The 20,057-nt window shown below is 42.7% G+C and overlaps 2 protein-coding genes across 2 annotated transcripts in view; one reads left to right on the plus strand and one right to left on the minus strand.

The window, feature by feature from the left end:
* Positions 1-5,718: 5,718 nt before the first annotated feature.
* The window catches only part of nwd2 (NACHT and WD repeat domain containing 2), a 69,741-nt gene continuing 55,402 nt past the window's right edge, over positions 5,719-20,057 (plus strand). The window contains exons 1-2 of the mRNA XM_030754151.1: positions 5,719-5,882; positions 6,819-6,990. Coding sequence (XP_030610011.1) covers positions 5,868-5,882; positions 6,819-6,990 — 187 coding nt within the window. The 5' untranslated portion in view covers positions 5,719-5,867. The remainder of the gene's footprint in view (positions 5,883-6,818; positions 6,991-20,057) is intronic.
* LOC115797557 (uncharacterized protein K02A2.6-like) lies at positions 11,671-13,804 on the minus strand. Its single transcript, XM_030754152.1, has 2 exons — positions 11,928-13,804; positions 11,671-11,842 (listed from the first exon to the last, which is right to left on the minus strand). The coding sequence occupies exons 1-2, from the start codon at positions 13,716-13,718 to the stop codon at positions 11,819-11,821; spliced, it is 1,815 nt and encodes a 604-aa protein (XP_030610012.1). The 5' UTR covers positions 13,719-13,804; the 3' UTR covers positions 11,671-11,818.

The following is a 20,057-nucleotide window of genomic DNA, read 5'->3' on the forward strand; positions in this document are numbered from 1 at the left end:
TATGCACTGGTGTGCAGTCATGTTGGAACAGGAAGGAGCCATCCCCAAACTGTTCCCACAAAGTTGGGAGCATGAAATTGTCCAAAATGTCTTGGTATGCTGAAGCATTAAGAGTTCCTTTCACTGGAACTAAGAAGCTGAGCCCAACTCCTGAAAAACAGCCCCACACCAAATGAAGTTTGGAGGTGTGTAGTCACTGACTCTGGAGTAAGTTGGCGACCTCTGCGCACTATGCGTCTCAGCATCCGAATAACTGTCATTTTACAGGCCTACCACTTCGTGGCTGAGGTGCTGTCATTCCCAATCACTTCTATCGATCTTGAACTTAGTGCTAATTAGCAAGCGTTAGCATGCCAACAGGCTAAACTACTGATAAACATACTAAACATTATGTCTGCAAAATGTCTAAGCATTAGCTTATTATTAAATTAAATTGTGAGCTTGTGAGCACACTGGCAGGAAGGTCAAAGTACCCTGATGTCACATTTTTAAATCTGCTAGCTTTAAAGCATGTTCTGTATGCTTGATGCATGCAGAGTCTGTGTAGATACTTCAGATCAACAGAAGAAGCATTGCACTGTGTAAGTATGTTTTATATAGCCTAAAATATCTGCTCTTTTCAGTTTCTCCATTTGCATTGTTTTTCTGACACTTCCACAGAATAAAATACATGTAAGTTAATGCATCCATTAGCGATGCATTTGTCATTTAAGGTAACAAGCTTATAGTATGTACAATATGAAAAAAACAGCTTAAATGCTGTCCCCACAGTTAGCTAGTGCCAGAAAGGCTTTATGACAGAAAGCTTCCTCTCTTTACAAAAAATAAATAAATAAATAATTTCATATTATTCACAGTTTTCAGTAAGAATTTGCTTAAGTTTAGGATACATAACTATGTGGTTTGGCTTAAAATACATTCTTTGGGCAATGTTAGCTGCACCTAAGAAGGGCTATCTGGCAGAAAGTCCTGGAGATTTTGTACTATCTTTCTGTACTAATGCAGTTTATAAAAGATGCACGTCTTTTATGTGGTACCATGACAGATATTAGTGTTTTTCCTAGCATTTGAACTGGTTGTGATTGACTGAAGTGAACTTTTTTTTTTTTTAACTCAAGGTGTGTTGTCACTGATCCCATATGGGAGGGTGGGGTTGCCTGACACCCCAGTGTTTTTCAGGTTAAAGATTGAAACAGAGAGGGAAGCTGTTGTTGTCGAGCGCTGATTGGAATCCTGTCTTGGCTAAAAGCGGGATTATGTCTGAGTCTCTCTAAGCCGGCACTGCTGCATTTTTATTCAGTTACACCCTGCGAATCTCCCTGGTTTCATCATGAGAATATTGCATAACAAAACCATGTCTGAATGTAAACAGTGGTGGACAGAACCTCACATAATAAAATAATAATAATAATAATAATGATGAGAGGGGAGAGGCCAAATCATTTAATGCATCGCAGTCAAAGCAGGAATAGCAGCTCTTGTTTATCGATTGTGGAGATTTTTCACTCATGAATAAACCCAGTGATTTGGAAGGTGCCAAAGTTAATCTGCTTTGCATAAATAAATTGTTAAGCCGCATCTGTTCCTTCAACAAGCTTGAAATGGAAGTCAGGAAGTCAGAAAATTACCCCATTATTTACACACTGCTGAAACACCTGAACATGTAAATAAAATTACAGAAATGAGCTTTCTTTCTATGCAAATGCTGGAACGGGGTGGGTGTGAGGGCTTCATGAAAGCGCTAGTTTAAAGGGAAGTGTGATCGCACAGGCTATATCTCTGCTCATGCAAATTCATTCAACACTTTATGGAAATGAACACTAAGGAAAGAAATGAGGTGGGGTCACAGTGCATGGTAAGATGAGAATGCTTTCCCAGAATCAAGGACTTGCCAAGGGAAGATCACAGGAACAGTTTTCATGGCATTTCAAAGGATCTACAGACATCTCTTGATACTCCAGATTGAATTTAGTCTTCCTTTTTTTTTTTTTTTTGATTATGGAGTGGATTTTGTAGTTTCCTATAAAGGAATACAGTATATGACAATAGGCAGATTTGAAGAAATCTTATTTATTGGAGTGAAGTTCTCATGTTGGCTACGGTATATTCAGCTTATCTAAGGGCTTGAGCTAGCAGCACTGTTGGTGGATTGTTGGTTGGTATGCCACTTACTACACTGATATAATTCAGCAACTATTGATAAATTGCCAGTTGCCACATCCAGTACTTTAGTTGCTGAACAAGTGAAGGCACATGTTAATGGCATTCAACCTGGTTTGCTACAGTATCATCTCCAATATAAACACAAGCAAACCAGAATGCTAATGTCGACCTGTGTAGACAGAATGCCAGAAATTAGCTCAGCTGGTGGGTCGCATCAACTCCTTGCTTCCCCAAATCTCTGAAACAAGAAGCGGTAGCATGAATGAAGCATTTCAGCTACTCCCTTATTTCCCAAAGGGTCTCAACAGCAGATACATTTGCATTTTTGCTTTGGGACACATATTTATACCGGACGCTCGTCCTGACACAACCCTCCCATTGATCCAGTCTTGGGACCGGCACTAGTACGCTCCCTTGTGACCATTAGAGGCTGGGTTTGTATCTCCTTCTAGGTAGGGCAAATGTGTCTGTCACTACATTAATAAATATAATATTGCACCATTAAGACACAATGAGTCACAAAGCCACATTAACATGAAATATTCCAAGATGAAAAAAAACTTTAACTCTCCTGTAATTAGGAAAAATGTTAGCAGGGCCACCATGCTGAACATTATACCTGCTAAACATTAGCATGCCGATGTTAGCATTTAGCTGCTGTACCTGAGCATGGACTGAGCATGGAGGAGGGATGCTACTGTGGGTATAAACGCTTAAGCTGCATCCACAGCAGAAGCGACTGACTCGTCACTTGTGGACATTCCAGGCTGCAGTTGCCTTGGTAACCCTGCCAGGTCACATGTCAATCATAGGTGTCCTGTGCTGTCATTCATAGTCACTTCAATCACTCACCTGCAAGTTGTGAAAAGTTTTACTTTGGTCCCGCCCACGTCACGTGGCCATTTTTAAGCCACTTTATGTCGCCAAATGTCGTTCGCCTTCTGTGGTCACTCGCTGTGCATCGCTTCCAGTGTGGATACGGCTTAAGTTTTGCAGTGTATTGGAAGCCTGGTGTAGATTAAAGGTTTTTTTTTTTTTTTAAAAAAACAGCTGAATTGCTCATTTGTGCATTGAATCTATTTTAATTGCATAGTTTTCGGGGAGTATTGGATTTTGAGAGAAGAGGCAATTTGCAAGTTAATCTATATGAGTACATGAAGTTACAGTTTCCTATCATATACTTATACCCTTTATGTCTGATTCAGCTCACTAAAAAAAAAAAAAAAATCCAGAGTGAGGATTTCAATTAAGGAGTTAAAGCGGTGATGCCAGTGGGTATCCATACAGAAATAGACATTCCCGACTGTTTTCCTGACTCCCACTCCCCCTTGCTTCTTTCCAGCTGTTTTAAAGAAACAACCATCCATCACCAACCATTTGAGAAGCTGGTGTGTGTGTGTGTGTGCGTGTGTGTGTGTGTGTGTGTGTGTGTGTGTGTGTGTGTGTGTGTGTGGGGGGCCCTGTTCCAAGTGAACAGCTAGTGTCCGTCCTTTTTTATCTGCATGTCTCCCAGGTGACACATCACATCTCGTCACAACGGTGACTCACATTTGCCCAGAGTGGTCCAAGGTTTGAGGAGCGGGAACACGAGCATCTACGCACGCCTACAAACCCAGCAACTCGCAGTTACTGCATCTGTGCGTGAATGCACTAACATGCTCAACACACCCAAAAATGTTTGCTCACTCTCAGAGGCGCCTAACTTGGGAGCAATACTAAATGATTTAAGTAGGCAGAGCTGGACAGCGGCCCTGGAACATACCACACATTACACTGGTTTTTTTCTCACTCTTAGAGTGACTTTCAAATGGTGCTTAATTTTGTGCATGTGCAGAAACACTCTATTGGCCTGCCACATCACATTCGCCAACCAGCTGTGTAAAGTGCATCCTTTGGAAAGGCGGCAGTACATTAATCCAGTGCAGGTGCACTCATGATTAACTGACTGGGTATTGTAAGAGGAAGCGGAACAACTGAGTAAAGAAAGGTCATACCACCGTTGGGAACAAAGCTCCACTTGAGCTTTTCCGGAATCTCAGTTTTGCTCTGGTGTGAGCTGGTTGCCCTGCAGGCTGCTTTAAATGGGTCGACGTGAGCCTGCAGAGCTCGAATCATCCTCGAGACCTGGATCAGTAAGTAAGTCACAAAGAAGGATTGTTTTATTGTATGAGAATAATGTATTTAATCTGGTGTTTGCATTTAATTTGCTGTGTATGAGTGGTAGATGAGTGGTTTTTTTCAATCTCACTGTAAATGTGTCTCCATAACCGGTTGTTAAGTGGTTTGATCTTTCCTTTGTTTCTATTATTTATGTTATAGATCTGTAAGAAAGAACGAAAAAAAGGTACAGCTGTACAGTCAGTGTAAAGATCTTAAAGGTCAATAAAATGCCAAAAAAATAAAAAATCCTATATAAAATTTTCCTCAAGGATATGAGGCATCTGTAGGCCTATTTTTTCTTGTATAGGATCGTAATTCAAAAGCATTTGTGCAGCTTCAAGCAACAGACACACTCTTCATCATACAGGTTCAGAAAAATGCCTCGACACCAAGACTGAGAAAGGAGAGAAGAAAAATATATGGTTCAGCGCCCCCCCCAACACCCCTCACAAGAACAGCACAGTAATCAATTCCGTTTAGTACAAATCCAATGCACTTAAACTTCCAGCACGAATAACCAGAGGCTGCAGAGCAGAGGTACGTGTATCGATAAAGCTATTAATTCAAACCCCTCCTCTTCATCCTCCTCCCCCTTCTCTGGCTGCTGCCTCTCCCCATCCTTCGAAGAAAAAAAAAAAGGTCTTTCAGTTACCTGCTACTGAAAAAAAAGTAATGCAATACTTAATTAAAAGGTAAATCTGATACTTTGGAAGCAGCAAGGGTTTATTTTCTGCAGGGACAGAAATTTGAGCTCAGTTTTACTGTTAACTCTGAAAATGGCAAATCTGGATACTAACTATGGCGTTTTAATAGAATTAATTTGAATAGACAAACTTTACTCGACGTTTACTGGGTAAAAAAAAAAAATTAATTAATTAAATAAGCCTACCATTAAGGACGTCTATGTAACGATGACGCGGCTGCTCGTTACTTTATTTGCTTCGTGAGTGGTGCAAAGAGTTGTAACCTCATTTACGGCGGCACACTGCTGACTTCGCGGTCCACTGCAATTTTAATAAGGACTGGGCGAGCACCAGTCCGACCACTGGAGTGGAGGGAGACAGTAACAGAGAGCATCCAGACCTGCTCGCTCTGTCACCGCCGTCAAGGCAGACGTTGAAAGCTGGTGCACGACCGGAATTGAAATTCCCCCTTTCAACATAAAAGGAAAGCGGGCTAGGTGAGTACGGAGCTAAAGGCTGTGCATATTTGTTTGCTTAATGAGAGATAATTTAGAAAATAGATATAGTCATACTTTTAGCTTTTTGGTAGACTTCTTCTTACAGCTTTGACTCGTAGGTTGCTGTTTTATGTTGAAAATATCCACCGGTAGCCGCGCTCTTATTTTGTCGGGCTTCACGCTCCCTCTGCCTCTCAGAGCTCGGTCGGCTCGCAGAGACAGCAGGATGCCAAGGAGAGCACTCCGACACACGGCGTCCGTTTTGCCGTCTCCCGACGTCGTCTCTCAGTCACAGCAACTCTGATGGGCGTTTTTATCTTCCCTTTACCGCCCTCGACGCTTGGATATTTTCGGAAGCCACGAAATGAAGCGAATGAATGTGAGCAACAAGAAGTATCCTGTTGTTGTGCCTGTCTCCAGCATCACTAGTAGTCAACTACTCTCTGTGGATGCGGTGCCTATAAGTGATTTTAGTTGTCTGATTCTTAAGAGGATTTGATGTAGTGATCAGTAGTGGACTACCCAACTTTTCCCCCGCCTTTTTGTTGTCCTTTTTTTTTTTTGAGGTTTTCCGTCTTTGAAACAAAGATTTCAGGATAGACCAACTCCGGAAAACCAGCGACTTCACATCTGCTCCCGGCGGAATAACCATTCTTAGCGGTTATTCGCCTTTACAAGCATCTTCTCTGGGGTGGGAATACGACTGATGCTTGCCTTGTTCGTCCATACGAGTTTTGTATCGTCTCGTTCTTGTTTGTCTGTTTGTCCCACAGTGGCATGAAAATTCATGAATGCGTCCAAGGACATGTATACAAATTACGCATGCACCATGACGGTAGTAGGCTGTGCGTAATATCCTATTATTATACCCCTACCACATGAATGCAATAACAAACACATTCAGTCTCATTCCTGTGTTTGGAGGAGATTTGACAGATTCATCCTAACTTGATTTGTGTGCGTGCGTGCGTGTGTGTAGCATGGACGTTATTACTATGGCAAAGGTGGATTACTATTTCCTTTTTTGAATAGTATTTTAAGTGAGAAAAAAAAAACAATTTGAACCCCCTTAAGACTAATTATGGGCCATGTCGTGCCTGTAAATGTGGTCAAACTTAGCAGCAAATTTAAAAAGCTATTAGACGCAGTTCCATGCTTTTGCCATAATTGACGCTCAGTGTGTGTGTGTCGCTGTGTGTGCGTCTGTGTGTGTGGATGGATCAGGGGAATCTGCGCGCAAACATGCACGTCTTTCCATGTGCCTGCAAGTGCGTGCCTGGCCGCGCTAACAAACCCCTTCTGTGCGTGTATACAGCCACGCTGGAAGTCGCCTCCTATGTGGCCGTCGGGTGTGGGGAGCAGGCAGCCCTGCCCGCGGGAGTCGGCGCTGCGCAGGGCGGCCATCAGCGGCAACATCAACGCCCTGCCGCCGCACCACGTCCCCACCGGCCGCAGCGTCCGGGTCTTCATCTGTGCCAACCCCGACGGTAAGAGTGTCACCGCGACCCCCCCCCCCCCCCCTTCACACACACACACACACACAGACACACACTACTCCTCCTCTACATCTCCCCATTGTACACACTCTTTTGAAGCCTGTGCATCCTCGCAGTGACACAATACTCTCAAGTATTTCACCATATTCTACACATCTTGAGCTCTACCCTGGCTTTAAACATTTCTCTGGGTGAAATCAGCCACGCTAATTTCGTAACAGCACCTGAAAGTACAGCAAGAGGTTCGCTTTGACTCTTGTGATCCATTAGTGATTTAGGTTTCTTTTGAAAGATAACTCAGAGCTCTCAGCCTGAGCCACAATCTTAGGCATTTGCTTACTTTAGCAGTTGGGGATGTCTCAAATGAGGTGACATTAGGCCATGTGACAACTTGACTAAAACAAAATTGTGTATTCCACTGATGCAATGGAACAGCAGATTGCTTTCAATGCAGCTGAGTACGTGGTGTGAGCGGAGTGCAAGAGAGTCAGGTCGTGAGGGAGACACCCAGTTGCAGCTCTGTATTTGAATATGCCCTTTGGGTAAAGGGGTAAAAATAGGCTCAGTAAAACTGGAGTAAACAAGGCGAGGGAAGTAGAGTAGGCTACGAGAGAGAGAGAGAGAGAGAGAGGGAGAGAGAGAGGAGGGGAGAGAAACAGAGTATGCCAAGGATTAAAAAGAGAGTTTGCCTTTGTCCATACGTCACTGTCATTTGCCTTCCCTCACTGAGCAAATTGCTTTGGAGCCCCAAAAAACTGGAATGAATTGAGCCCAGATTATTGCACTGTAATGGCCTGCGGTAGTCGCTGAAACGTCTGGCATTGTTGAGCCACCTGTAGCTGAATCAGTGTCTCAGGCCATCCCGCCTCAGCACGAATTTAACGCTCCAATCTACACGTGGATGGAAAAACGATGAGGGGGCCGTTTCAAGTAGTTCTTTTCACACCATCGGCACAAATGGAAAGACACACATCTCAGCCTGAGGCACGAAGGCAGCTAATTATGAGCATTTTCAGGGAAGTGAGATGCTGGTATCCAGCGTCGTACACTAGTAATGAAGCCGTAGAAGTGCGCTCTGACTTACTTCTAACAGACAGCACAGCTGAGTCTCCCTCAGCTTCGCCTCGGTCAAATAACACATTTCTTTGTGTTTCTTTTGGTTTTGTTTGGGATATGAGAGCAGAGGTCAGTCAGTTAGCCACGTGATCAGTGGCATAATACACTGATGATTTCCGTACTTTCAGACTTTCTCGTTTACATCTGCAGGTGCTGCATGCAAGGAAAACATAACAAAGCCCAGTTATTTGTTAATGTGACCCAGGTCAGCCCACAGCCTGGCTGCAGAGCCTCTTTTCTGCATGTTCACTAGAGGGGGCTATCCATGCATTTATTTACTGCACTTCACATTACTGTACATGCAGACAGACAGTTGTTGTACATTATGATATATCAGCATCATCCTTTTATGTCATTTTTCCTGCAACTCTGCATGAAGTGGAAAAGCAGAGTTGGCCTTGTGGCTGAAAACTCAGGCAAAGGGCAGCTTTCCAGCCCTTTGCCTGAGCACTGTATTTAGAAATGGGAAGATCAGCTCTGCACCAACATGTAGGAGTTTCTGGAGGACAGGTGGACTCAGTCGTGCTTTCCCTTGGTAGCAGTTAACAAAATATATGTTGTGAATAACACAATAGATTTACTATTTGTAATGCCACACACTAGAAAGGGGAACAGCGCTGTTTGAGATGATCACCCCGCTGTCATAAAAGTGTAACTGCACCGTTTTATTGCACCTGGTGATGAGGGGAACTCTGCTTTAAATTACAGCGCTCATATTTTTTTTTTTTTTTTGCACTCGGCGTTAACAGTGTTGACTCTGCTGAATATACTGACCCTAATGCACCTTAATCAGAAGCCACGGACAACCGCAGAACACGGTCACCGCTGTAGTCGCCCTCACGGACCTCCGCTGTGTTTGTTTATGTCGTCTAAAAAGGGGCATGACACTCAATTTTAGCAGCAATTTAGAAAAAGGGCACAAGTGCACTGCAGAAAGTTCACTCACCAATGCGGTGCTGCGGCATCTATAGAGGAGTTTGCATCCCGGCCAAAATGTACAGCAAAGAAACCCCTCCTCCTGTGATGTTAATGAGTCTTGGCTCAGGTGGATCAGTGTGTGTGTGTGTGTGTGTGTGTGTGGGTGGGTGGGTGGGGGTGGGGAGCCGATCAATTAAAACCCCCACTATCTGTTCTTGCCAGTAGCCAGACAGCTGCAACAAACTAAAGAAAACCCTAATGTAATCCATTATGCAGCCCATCTTACTGGTCGATTTGTGTGTCTCCATTCATATAAGCATATCAAGACAACTTCATTACCTTGTTCTAGTCACCCCAGGGGCTCTGTTGTTGGGTATGTGCTATAGACAGGTATTTGCATGCAAGCTATCACTTCACCTAAGCTGTTTAGAGTTGATAAAAGCACAAGGCCTTTAGGGATATGATGCATGAAATCACCTAACTCTCCAACACACCACCATCAAGGCATGTCACCACAGAGACCACTAATTACATTACATTTCACCTTGCATTTATTCTCAGTGTTCCAGCTGGCTCTATTTAACTTTTTTTCAGCTTGTTCTGTGGCTTCTGAGCGCCGATTTCCTTTAAAAATCTCTCCCTAATTATCCACTTTCTGGAATTGAGTCTGGTGAAAGAGAACAAAGGAGAGAGTAGGAGGGATTGGCAGGCGGGACCTGCAAGAGAGATGGCAGGCGGAGAGGGTGGCTTTTGTTTAGTGAGCCGCTTCTCCCGGGCCAGGCGAGTACTGGAGTTTCGGGACGAGCCCGACCCCTTTCTGCGGCAAGTTTGAGACGGGTGCTGGTGAGCCGATTTTCCCCCTCTGTGTGCTGTTCTCCCGAGGGTGGAGAGGAAGCTCACACTGCCTAGTTTGGCAGCAGCTTTTAGTGACCTCTTCTCTGAGTTTTCCAGAGTGCTGTGGAGCAGTTCGGCTCCCTCCCTCTGGGGAATGTTGTTCTGACAAATTCTGCGGCTGCCCTGTCATTTTCATCTAACTCCCCGGGTGTTGGAGCCATTTCATGGAACACACCGTAAAATATTTTATCAGGATTGATGGTGATGAAAGGAAGCAACATGCTCCTAAAATTCCTGGAAAACAAGTGCGATTTGCAAATGGATTATATTAAATAAGAGAATTGTGTGTGTGTGTGTGTGTGTGCGCGCGCACGCACATCAGCTGCACTAGCAAGACAGAGACTGGGCATGAGATATTTCAAATTTGCTAATGGGATCTGAGTCAGATTTACTTCCAGTTATGCAAACTTACTGATGGACTTACTGAGAAGAGACAGGCGTATTTCCAGACTGATTACTTTCTTTTTTATTTACTGGAAAGTAAAAGAAAAAAGCAACAAAAAAAAGATATATTGATAAGTTGAGGTTGAGTCCACTCTGTTCTTTGTGAATACAGCTGAATACTGTAAAATGCTGATGCCTTGTTACAGTATTTAATCTTTTTCATTTAAGTCCAACTCGAGACTCACTGTGTTGCTTCAGCCTGCCTGAGCAAAACCCTGATGGATCATGTCCCACTACCTCATTAAGTGCACAGTCAACTTAATGAAATTAAAAAGTAGGCCTTGAATACTGCTGCAACCCAAATGAGGTGGCTGATCAGATTATGGGCATTTCCATTCTGGCGTGTGTAAAAGAGTCGTGAGAATGTAAATGTTCGAGTTTAAATAGTGTTGTAACGCTTTGGCTTCTGTCTCATTGCCACAGGTGTATAAAATCAAGCACCTAGCCATGAAAGAATGGGTCATTAAAAAGAACTCGTTGTGTTTTGTTCATTTCCTCATCTGGAAGAACGAATCATTTATACTTCTGCAACGTGCCTTTATTACTATTACCTCTAGGCAAGCAGATAAACACACAACACGTCTCTAGTTGTTCTCTTACATCCAGCTTAACCTTCTTCTTCTCTTTATCTCCACCTATCAACCTCAGTCTCTAGGAATAGATACTACCACCTTGTGGCACGATATGAAATTGCATCAGTTACAATAACATCTGATCATCACATCCTCCTTTCTTAATTTTTTTTTTTTTTTTAACTTCTATAACATTAAACATTTGTGCCTTAAACCATAACTACAAATACTAAACAATAACCTCAGCATTTTCTTTTTTTTTTTTTTTTTTTACAAATCCAGTCTTTGAGGTTTCTTGATCTCTCTTGCAGATCTTCTGAGTGCAGGCTCACTCTCAGTGTTCATTTTGATACAGTCTGTGTCATTTGGAGATATGGTTTCCCTGTCACTTTGAGTGTCAGTGACTTTTGGATCAGGCTCTGATGTTTTCAGAAGACTACGTCGATTCCGACGAACGCCTTGTCCGTTTTCAGTCATCACATTAAATGACTTTGGAGCCACTTCCTCCAGAACAATGGCTTTGGTTTTCCATCCATCATGATCCTCAATCCTGACTGTGTCATCAGTCACCAGAGGTGGAAGTTGCTTGGCTGTTCTGTCATAAAACAACTTTTGCTTTACCTTTTGTCGCTGCAGTTTCTGATGTATCTTTGGATACTTTTCAGGCTTGGTATAGCTTGGTAGTGTGGTACGCAGCTTTCTGTTCATCAGTAGCTCAGCAGGTGATAATCCACACTCAAGCGGTGATGTTCTGTAGCTGAGTAAGGCAAGGTATGGATCTGAGTCACTGTCTGCAGCTTTCTTCAGAAGCTGTTTGAGAATGTGGACACCTTTTTCTGCCTTACCGTTTGACTGTGGGTATAACGGGCTGGATGTCACATGCTTGAAGTCATACTGCTCTGCAAACTTCTGCCATTCTCTGCTACTGAAACATGGTCCATTATCACTCATCACCATGTATGGGATACCATGTCTGGCAAAGATGGATTTTACATGTGTTATGACACATGATGATGATAAGTTTGAGAGCAATGCCATTTCAGGGAAGTTTGAATAGTAGTCAATGACCACTAAGTAGTCTTTGCCTTTGGCATGAAATAGATCCATTCCTACTTTGTGCCATGGTGCTGTTGGTGTTTCTGCTATCACCATAGGCTCTTTGATCTGCCTGTTGCGATACTTTTGACATGTTACACATCTGCTTATCAGACTCTCAATGTCTCTGTTTATACCTGGCCAAAAGACTGTCTCTCTTGCCCTTCTTTTGCATTTTTCAATCCCGAGATGACCTTCATGTACTCTGGTAAGTATCTCTTGTCTCATCTTTTGCGGAATGACGATTTTGTCCTGTTTCAGCAGCAGCCCATTAACCACACTCAGTTCTCCTCTGATGTGGTAGAAGAGTGGACATGAACCAGCGGGCCAGCCATCTGACATGTTTCTGATGACATGTTGCAGTTCTGTGTCTTGTGCAGTCTCATCTACAATTTGCTTGGATTTCATGTCTGACACAGGAAGCAGAGCAGAGACCATGTTTATATGAGTTTGAATGTCGTCTTCTGTTGTACTCACATTTCTCCCTGTGGGTGCTCGTGAGAGTGCATCTGCAATTATCAGGTGTTTTCCTGGTGTATACACCAATTCAAAGTCATATCTCAGCATTCTCATCATTAGACGCTGAATTCTTGGTGACATTTCATTCAGATTCTTCTTGATGATAGAAACTAGTGGGCGATGATCTGTTTCTACAGTGAAGGATGGTAAGCCATATATGTAGCTGTGGAACCTCTCTAAGCCGAAAACTAATCCTAGGCATTCTTTTTCAATTTGAGCATAGCGACGCTCACTTTCTGTCATGGACCTGGATGCGTAGGCTATAGGTTTCCAATGCTCACCTTCAGCTTGCAGGAGTACCGCACCAATTCCATCTTTGGAGGCATCCGTTGACACTTTGATCCCCTTCGTTGAGTCATAAAATGCCAACACAGGTGCAGTTGTCAGCGTTCTTTTGAGATTTTCCCACTCCTCTTCATGCTGTGCTGTCCACTTGAACTTGTGCTCCTTATGCAGGAGCTCACGAATGCAGGATGTTTTTGCAGACAGATTGGGAATGAATTTACTGATTAAATTCACCATTCCCATTATGCGTAGCACTCCTGTCTTGTCTGTGGGCCTTGGCATGTCCTGTATTGCATTGATTTTTTCATGGTCAGGCTGAATACCTTGTGCAGAAAGCTTGTCTCCCAGAAAAACAATTTCTTGTACTCCAAACTGACATTTGCTCTTGTTGAGCTTGAGTCCATACTGTCGTACTCGCTCAAATACTCTTGTCAGTCTCTCCTTGTGTTCTTGCATTGTAGAGCTCCAGATGATTATGTCGTCCACATAAACTCGGACACCTTCCAGTCCTTCAATTATGTGCTCCATTGCTCTGTGAAATATCTCAGATGCTGAGATTATTCCAAAAGGCATTCTTAGGAAGCAGTACCTGCCAAATGGCGTATTGAAGGTGCAGTACTTGGTGCTGCTTTCATCTAGCTTTAACTGCCAAAAACCTTGTGAAGCATCAAGTTTTGTGAAATATCTGGCGCCTGTCATTTCACTGGTTATTTCTTCACGCTTAGGTATTTGGTAGTGTTCACGTTTGATGTTCTCGTTTAGATCTTTTGGGTCCATGCATATTCGCAGTTCACCATTCTTTTTCTTTGCACACACCATGGAGTTTACCCAGTCAGTAGGTTCTTCAACCTTTCTTATCACCCCCAGTGTGGTCATTTTGTCCAGTTCCTTCTTTAGCTTGTCTTTCAGAGGTACAGGTACTCTTCTAGCAGCATGCACTATTGGCTTAGCATTTTCTTTAAGCACAATTTTGCTTAAAGAAAAGGCAAGGTGCCAAGTCCTTTAAACACATCTGCAAAACTGTGAACTATGCTGTCAACAGAGTCATTTGGTGTATTCACTTCTTTGTTGATGAGATACACTCGTCTTACCAGTCCAAGATCTTCACAGGCTTTGTCACCAAGCAGGGATTCACACTCCTCAGCAACAACAGAAAAGAATAAGTGGTGCACTTTGTTTTTCACTCTCACTTTTAGTCTGCATGTGCCAAAACTTTCAATCCTTTGTCCATTGTAGTCTTTTAGAGCAGATTTTGTTCGCTGTATTCTGGGCTTTTCTCTCAGGCCTTTGATGTCAGATAAACTGATCAGATTTGCTTTGGCACCAGTGTCTAGCTTTAATGTGACAAGTGTCCCATTTACTATCAGTGGTACTGTCCATTTGTCTTCTATCATGGTATTTCTGTCTGTGTCTGGCTCATCTTCATGATTAACAAGACCAACAAAAAAAGTTTCACTGAGATCAGTGTCTTCAACTGTGTTTATTGATCGGCTTTTCTTTTCTTTCTCACTTTTTGAGAAGCACTGCCTGGTATAATGGTTCTTCCTCCTGCATAAAGAGCAGGTCTTACCATAAGCTGGACATTGTTTGGGCATGTGCTTCGAGCCACACCGTTTGCAGTCAAAGCTCCTGTTGTCGGACCGCGGCTGTGTGCGCCTCCCGCTCTGGCTGGAAACTGCTCCCACAGTAACGCTGTCACTGACTGCCGTCGCGCCCATCTCACTGAATGTCTTGACATGCTGTTGTGATAACTCACACGCTTGACAGATCCTTATGGCTCCTTCCAACGTCAGCTCAGTTTCCCTCAGAAGCCGTTCTCTGACTTTTTTGTCCACCACGCCAAACACGATCTGGTCACGGATCATGGAGTCACGTAATATAGCAAAGTTGCAAGTCTGTGCTTTGAGCTTCAGGTCTGTCAGAAAGCTGTCAAAAGACTCGCCTCGCTGCTGAATTCGCGAGCGAAAAATGTATCTCTCATACGTCTCATTCTTCTTAGGAGAACAATGGGCATCAAACTTTTCAATAACCGTGTTAAACTTGTCTTTATCACTGGGATCGTCATATACGAACGTGTTGTACACTTCAATAGCTTGAGGCCCTGCTATCGTAAGCAGTAACGCTACCTTTCTTGCATCTGGCTTGGTTTCAAATCCCAGGGCCGCGATATACAGCTGGAATCGTTGCTTGAAGGTACGCCAGTTGCTATCGACGTTTCCCGTTAGCTTCAAACTCTCTGGCGGTTTGATAGAATCCATATCGTTGTCCAGAATGCCCCTCAGGTTAGATTTTTTACTCCTGGTACCATGTTTTGTTCATTTCCTCATCTGGAAGAACGAATCATTTATACTTCTGCAACGTGCCTTTATTACTATTACCTCTAGGCAAGCAGATAAACACACAACACGTCTCTAGTTGTTCTCTTACATCCAGCTTAACCTTCTTCTTCTCTTTATCTCCACCTATCAACCTCAGTCTCTAGGAATAGATACTACCACCTTGTGGCACGATATGAAATTGCATCAGTTACAATAACATCTGATCATCACAGTTGAACTCAAGTGTGGTACTGTAACAGGAAGCCACCATTGCAACAAGTCAACTGGTGAAATTTCTTCCCTCCTAGATATTCCACTTTGCAATAATACCTTCCAAGTGCAAAGTGGAAGTGTTTAGGAACTGTGTGCCGGGAGCTGCATGGCATGGGTTTCCATGGCTGAGCACCTCCCTTAGATGTAATGTGTAGGTAGTACTTTTTGTCTATATAGTGTATATGGTTTCCAGGGTTTATGTGGCTGAGAACAATGTTAAGGTTTAGCTAGCAGCGTGACAGACAATCCTGAAATGATTAATCGCCTCCAGCCAGCGTTCATCCTCGGGATAGTTGTGAAAATATTGCAAACAGTAGCATCCATGCTTGCAAAGGTGCTGGAGAGTCACAGCATTAGCTGATATCTGAAATGGAAATCAGGTGTGTGGATGAAGACCTGCAGATCAAACACTGGCTTAGCATCGACGATATTTTTAGTCTATTTTACAGTAATAAATTGTTTATGGGTTTATCATTTATGGGTTCGGTTAATTGGTATTCTAAATTGACTGCAGGGATGAATGTGAGCGTGAATGCTTGTCTGTCTCTCTGTGTTAGCCGTATGACAGATTGGCAACCCGTGCAAGGTGAACCCCCGAACCACTAAACCAGCGCAACCCCAAATTGGATAAATGGAAGAAAATTAATGGATGGAAATTATTTTTGGAGATTAAAGTAGGAACATTAAAATAAAAAGATAATGACAGCCGAACAGGTGACAGTGTCATACTCTAAAGTGGGGTTGGGGGATCTTCTCTGTAGTTCCATTGTCCTGTTGTCATATTAGATTGCCAGTAACTGATACACTGGGTCAGGGGGAGAGTTATTGTGCACTTTTAAGGTTGCGCTGTCCACCTTCCATAATGCAGACTCTGTAGCCCAGACATAACAAACAGCAGGAACAGCAGCAGCAGATACTGTATACACCTAGGAGTTTATTTCCTGCATGACGAGCAAAAACATAGATTATATCAATAAGAGAGCCTCATTCACATACAAGGATGAACGATTTAGCCTGCCAAAATTAGTAATGATAAATGGAGGGATATCATTTGGACATAACATTTGCCTTTTTTGCTCTTTTATACTCTTTTTATTTTAGGTCTATAGTTCAGTCTGTTTTTATATGTGTATATGTGGAAAATCAGTCCACCAGGAGTTGAGCCTGCAGCTTAATTTGAATCAGCATAGTGAAACCTCACCCGACATGGAGAGGTTTGACCTGCCTCTCCTTCTCTCTTCACCGCGCCCTCTTGACACACAGCAAAGTCTTTCACCAAGAAATGCAAAGACCTGGTAGGAAAAACAAAAGTTGGGAAGCCGAGATATGCCAGCGTCTCTGCAAACACACAGTTACACTAAGTTCTAATTTAAAGTCAAACAAAGAGATGGAAACACCTTCCTTATGATTTCTCTGGTTTTATTTGGACTTATATGTGGAGATGCTGGCATGAAACTACAGCGAGGTAGATTACATTTAATATGACTCTTACAATAATCCTAATATAGCTTCAACGCATTAACAGCTTGATTGGGAAGCCACTGGCGATCTTTTGACCATGTTGAACCATGAGACCATTGTCCATGTGCACCTGCAAAGCTTAAATTCTGCACAAAACAGCAAACCTACGTAGCTGCCAGTGCTTTAGTGCAGTTTAACAGGGAAACCTGTTTTCCTCTGTAGTTACTTCATGCATTGAGTAAATATACTGCAGTTGCCAAATTAAGGATGCCTTCACAAATGTAATAGTGCATGCAAGTCACCTAAAACTGATGCTTCTACTTAGATCAAGTACTAAGATCAAAAAATATTGGTATAAAGTACATGTGGTAAACACTGTAAGTGAGGGCGTAAATGAGTCTGAATGAACAGTACTTTAAAATCAAAAGCAAATGAAAACGAGTGAACCCGACAGGCATCTGATTACACATTATATAAAAGGAGTGTCAACATCCACATCTGCTGTTGTTCCAAAATAAGCAGAAACATTCAGGAAGTTATTTCCCACATACTTTGCATGTAGCACGCCACAAAAACACCTTACCCTGTCCCGTCCCTGGGTAAGTATCTGTTGTAAAAATGTAACCTGGCTCTATTTTTAGAAGGTTATCAAGGGTTTCCATTTGATGCTACTATTAGATATTACATATTTGGAGCATTTGGTGGACTTCATTTCTGTGGTAGAAAATTTGGCACATTTTCATTTGAGAATTTCTCAAACGGGTTCAATAGTAACCAGAGACAGCTGAGTCATTGTTATAAGCATGTTATTCACTCTCTAATTCACAGCTTTTACTAGGCAAATCCAACTATGGGCTTGTTGAGCTGTCTCTTATAATAGAGCCCAATGTTGTTAATTTTTACAGCTTTTCCTTTCAGGCCTAGGGCTTACGGGGTTAACTAGAGAGCTGAGTGAGGCTCAGTGAGGAGGCAAGATATTAGTCTGAAAGTTCCACGAACTACAAGGTAACATGCCGTGTCCATGGTTACTGCTATCTTCTGCACAGAGGAGAGTCTCTGAGATGTTGAAATTCTCCGCTCATCATGTCTCACTGTAACATAGCTGTAAAATGTAATACATTTATGGCATGAATGTGAACATGTCAAACCCTAACTGCCCCACACAAGTGGCTTTTGAGGCAACAGCTGCAAGCACAGATGTTGCCAAATGAACATTTTCATGTTGGGTAGACTGGTTGCGCATGCAGCCGCTGCGGTGGATATTAAATCAAATGCAAATTAGTCCCCTTGTCACAGTTACATCCAGTACCAGTGTGCCATCCATCACTGTACATTGTTGGTTCCATCGATGTGGATCATCAAAGGGGGGGCTGCCGTAACCTCTGGTGGATTTCCTACATCCTGATTCAGTGGTATTCACATAACTTGTAGGGTCTCCTTGTGCTCAGGGAATGCAGGAACATCTGGCCTTTATGGATGGGCGATTTACACAGCCACAATTTGCCTTTAGCATCTTCCAGGTCACTCGGTATCGATTTGCTCACTGACTATGCGTTTACTTTGCCGCAGTTGAGGCACAGTAGAGAGCTTGTGTGATACAGTGAACAGCCTCAGAAAGAAATGCTTTCATTTTTAATTTTAAAACATCACCATCAAGTCCAGTCAAACCCTTAGTAAACCCTAAACTGCAGTTTGTTCTGTCTCTGACCTCCATGTTCAGTTCATTAGGTTCAAATAGAACAAACTCACAGTGTCATCCTAGAAAACTTCTGTATTTCAGTTTTTGCTTGTCTCCAACTTTTGGTCATTAGTCACAGCATGCAGTTGAAGTGATAACAAACTAAAAATGTGCATAATCATTTTGTCATGGGCTCTTGCTGTCAGCAGAGAACACAATTAGGAAGTATTAAAGAATATGATGACCAGCTGTCAGTCACCAAAACAGCCAAATCAGTGAGTTACCTTTAATAAGTCTGAATGATGTCACGTTACACAGACTTTGTTTGTTAAATGTCAGTGTGAATATGAGCCCAACTAGAACTAAACTGAGGAGATCCATGACTATGAGTCTGTACAACTTTATTTACCAGGAGTTTTTATCTTGTGATGAATCACTGTCTTAGTAATATATACATACATCTAAGAGAGCATTTCTGACTTGTTATATACAATCATGTGAAAATGAACACATTATTTCAATTCTAAGGTTTTACATATCAGGACATAATTAAAAAAAAATCACCTGGTCCTTATCCATCCATCCATCCATCCATCCATCCAATTCAGAGTCTCAGGGGGGCTGGAGCCTATTCCAGTTGTCAGAATCAGGGTACACCCCGGACAGGTTGCCAGTCTGCTGCAGGCTGTGTCATTATTTATTTATCAAAAACTAAGACAAAATGCAGAAGCAGTGTGTGAAAAACTAAGATTCAGTAGCTTGTAGAACCACACTTAGCAGCAATGAGTTGAAGTAGGCGTTTTCTGTGTGACTTTATCAGTCTCTCACATTGCTGTAGAGGAATTTTGGCCCACTCAACTATGTTGCCTCAGTTCATTGAGGTTTGTGGTTATTTGTTTATGAACAGCTCTCTTAAGATGCCACCGCAGCATTTCAGTCCTGTTGAGGTCTGGGTTTTGACTGAGCCCTCGCAACACTTAGATCCTGTTGTAGATTTTCCACTGTGCTTGAGACCATTGTCCTGTTGTATGACCCAATTTTGGCTGAGCTTTAGCTGTTGGGCTGATGGCCTCACTCTAGAACACTTTAGTATACAGAATGCAAGGCGCCTAGGTCCTGTGGCTACAAAACATGTCCAAATCATCGCCCCTCCACCACTGTGCTGTTGATATGAGGCTTTTGTGCAGATATACTGCAGATATATCTCCACTGTGGTCTCGTCTGTCCAAAGGACATTATTCCAGAAGTCTTGTGGTTTGTTCAGATGCAGCTTTGCAAACCTAAGCAATGCTGCCATGTTCTTTTTAGAGAGAAGAGGCTTACCTCTGGCAACCCTTCCAAAACAAGTCATACTTGTTCAGTCTTTTTCTAATTATACTCTCATGAACTTTAACATGTTCATTGAGGTCTGTATCAAACATTCTGTGTGTGAGAGGTTGCCAATAAGGAGAAAGTTGAAAGCTTTTAGTTAGGGATACCTTAAAT

Source organism: Archocentrus centrarchus, chromosome 18 (assembly GCF_007364275.1).
Source record: "Archocentrus centrarchus isolate MPI-CPG fArcCen1 chromosome 18, fArcCen1, whole genome shotgun sequence".
NCBI classification, from domain to species: domain Eukaryota; kingdom Metazoa; phylum Chordata; class Actinopteri; order Cichliformes; family Cichlidae; genus Archocentrus; species Archocentrus centrarchus.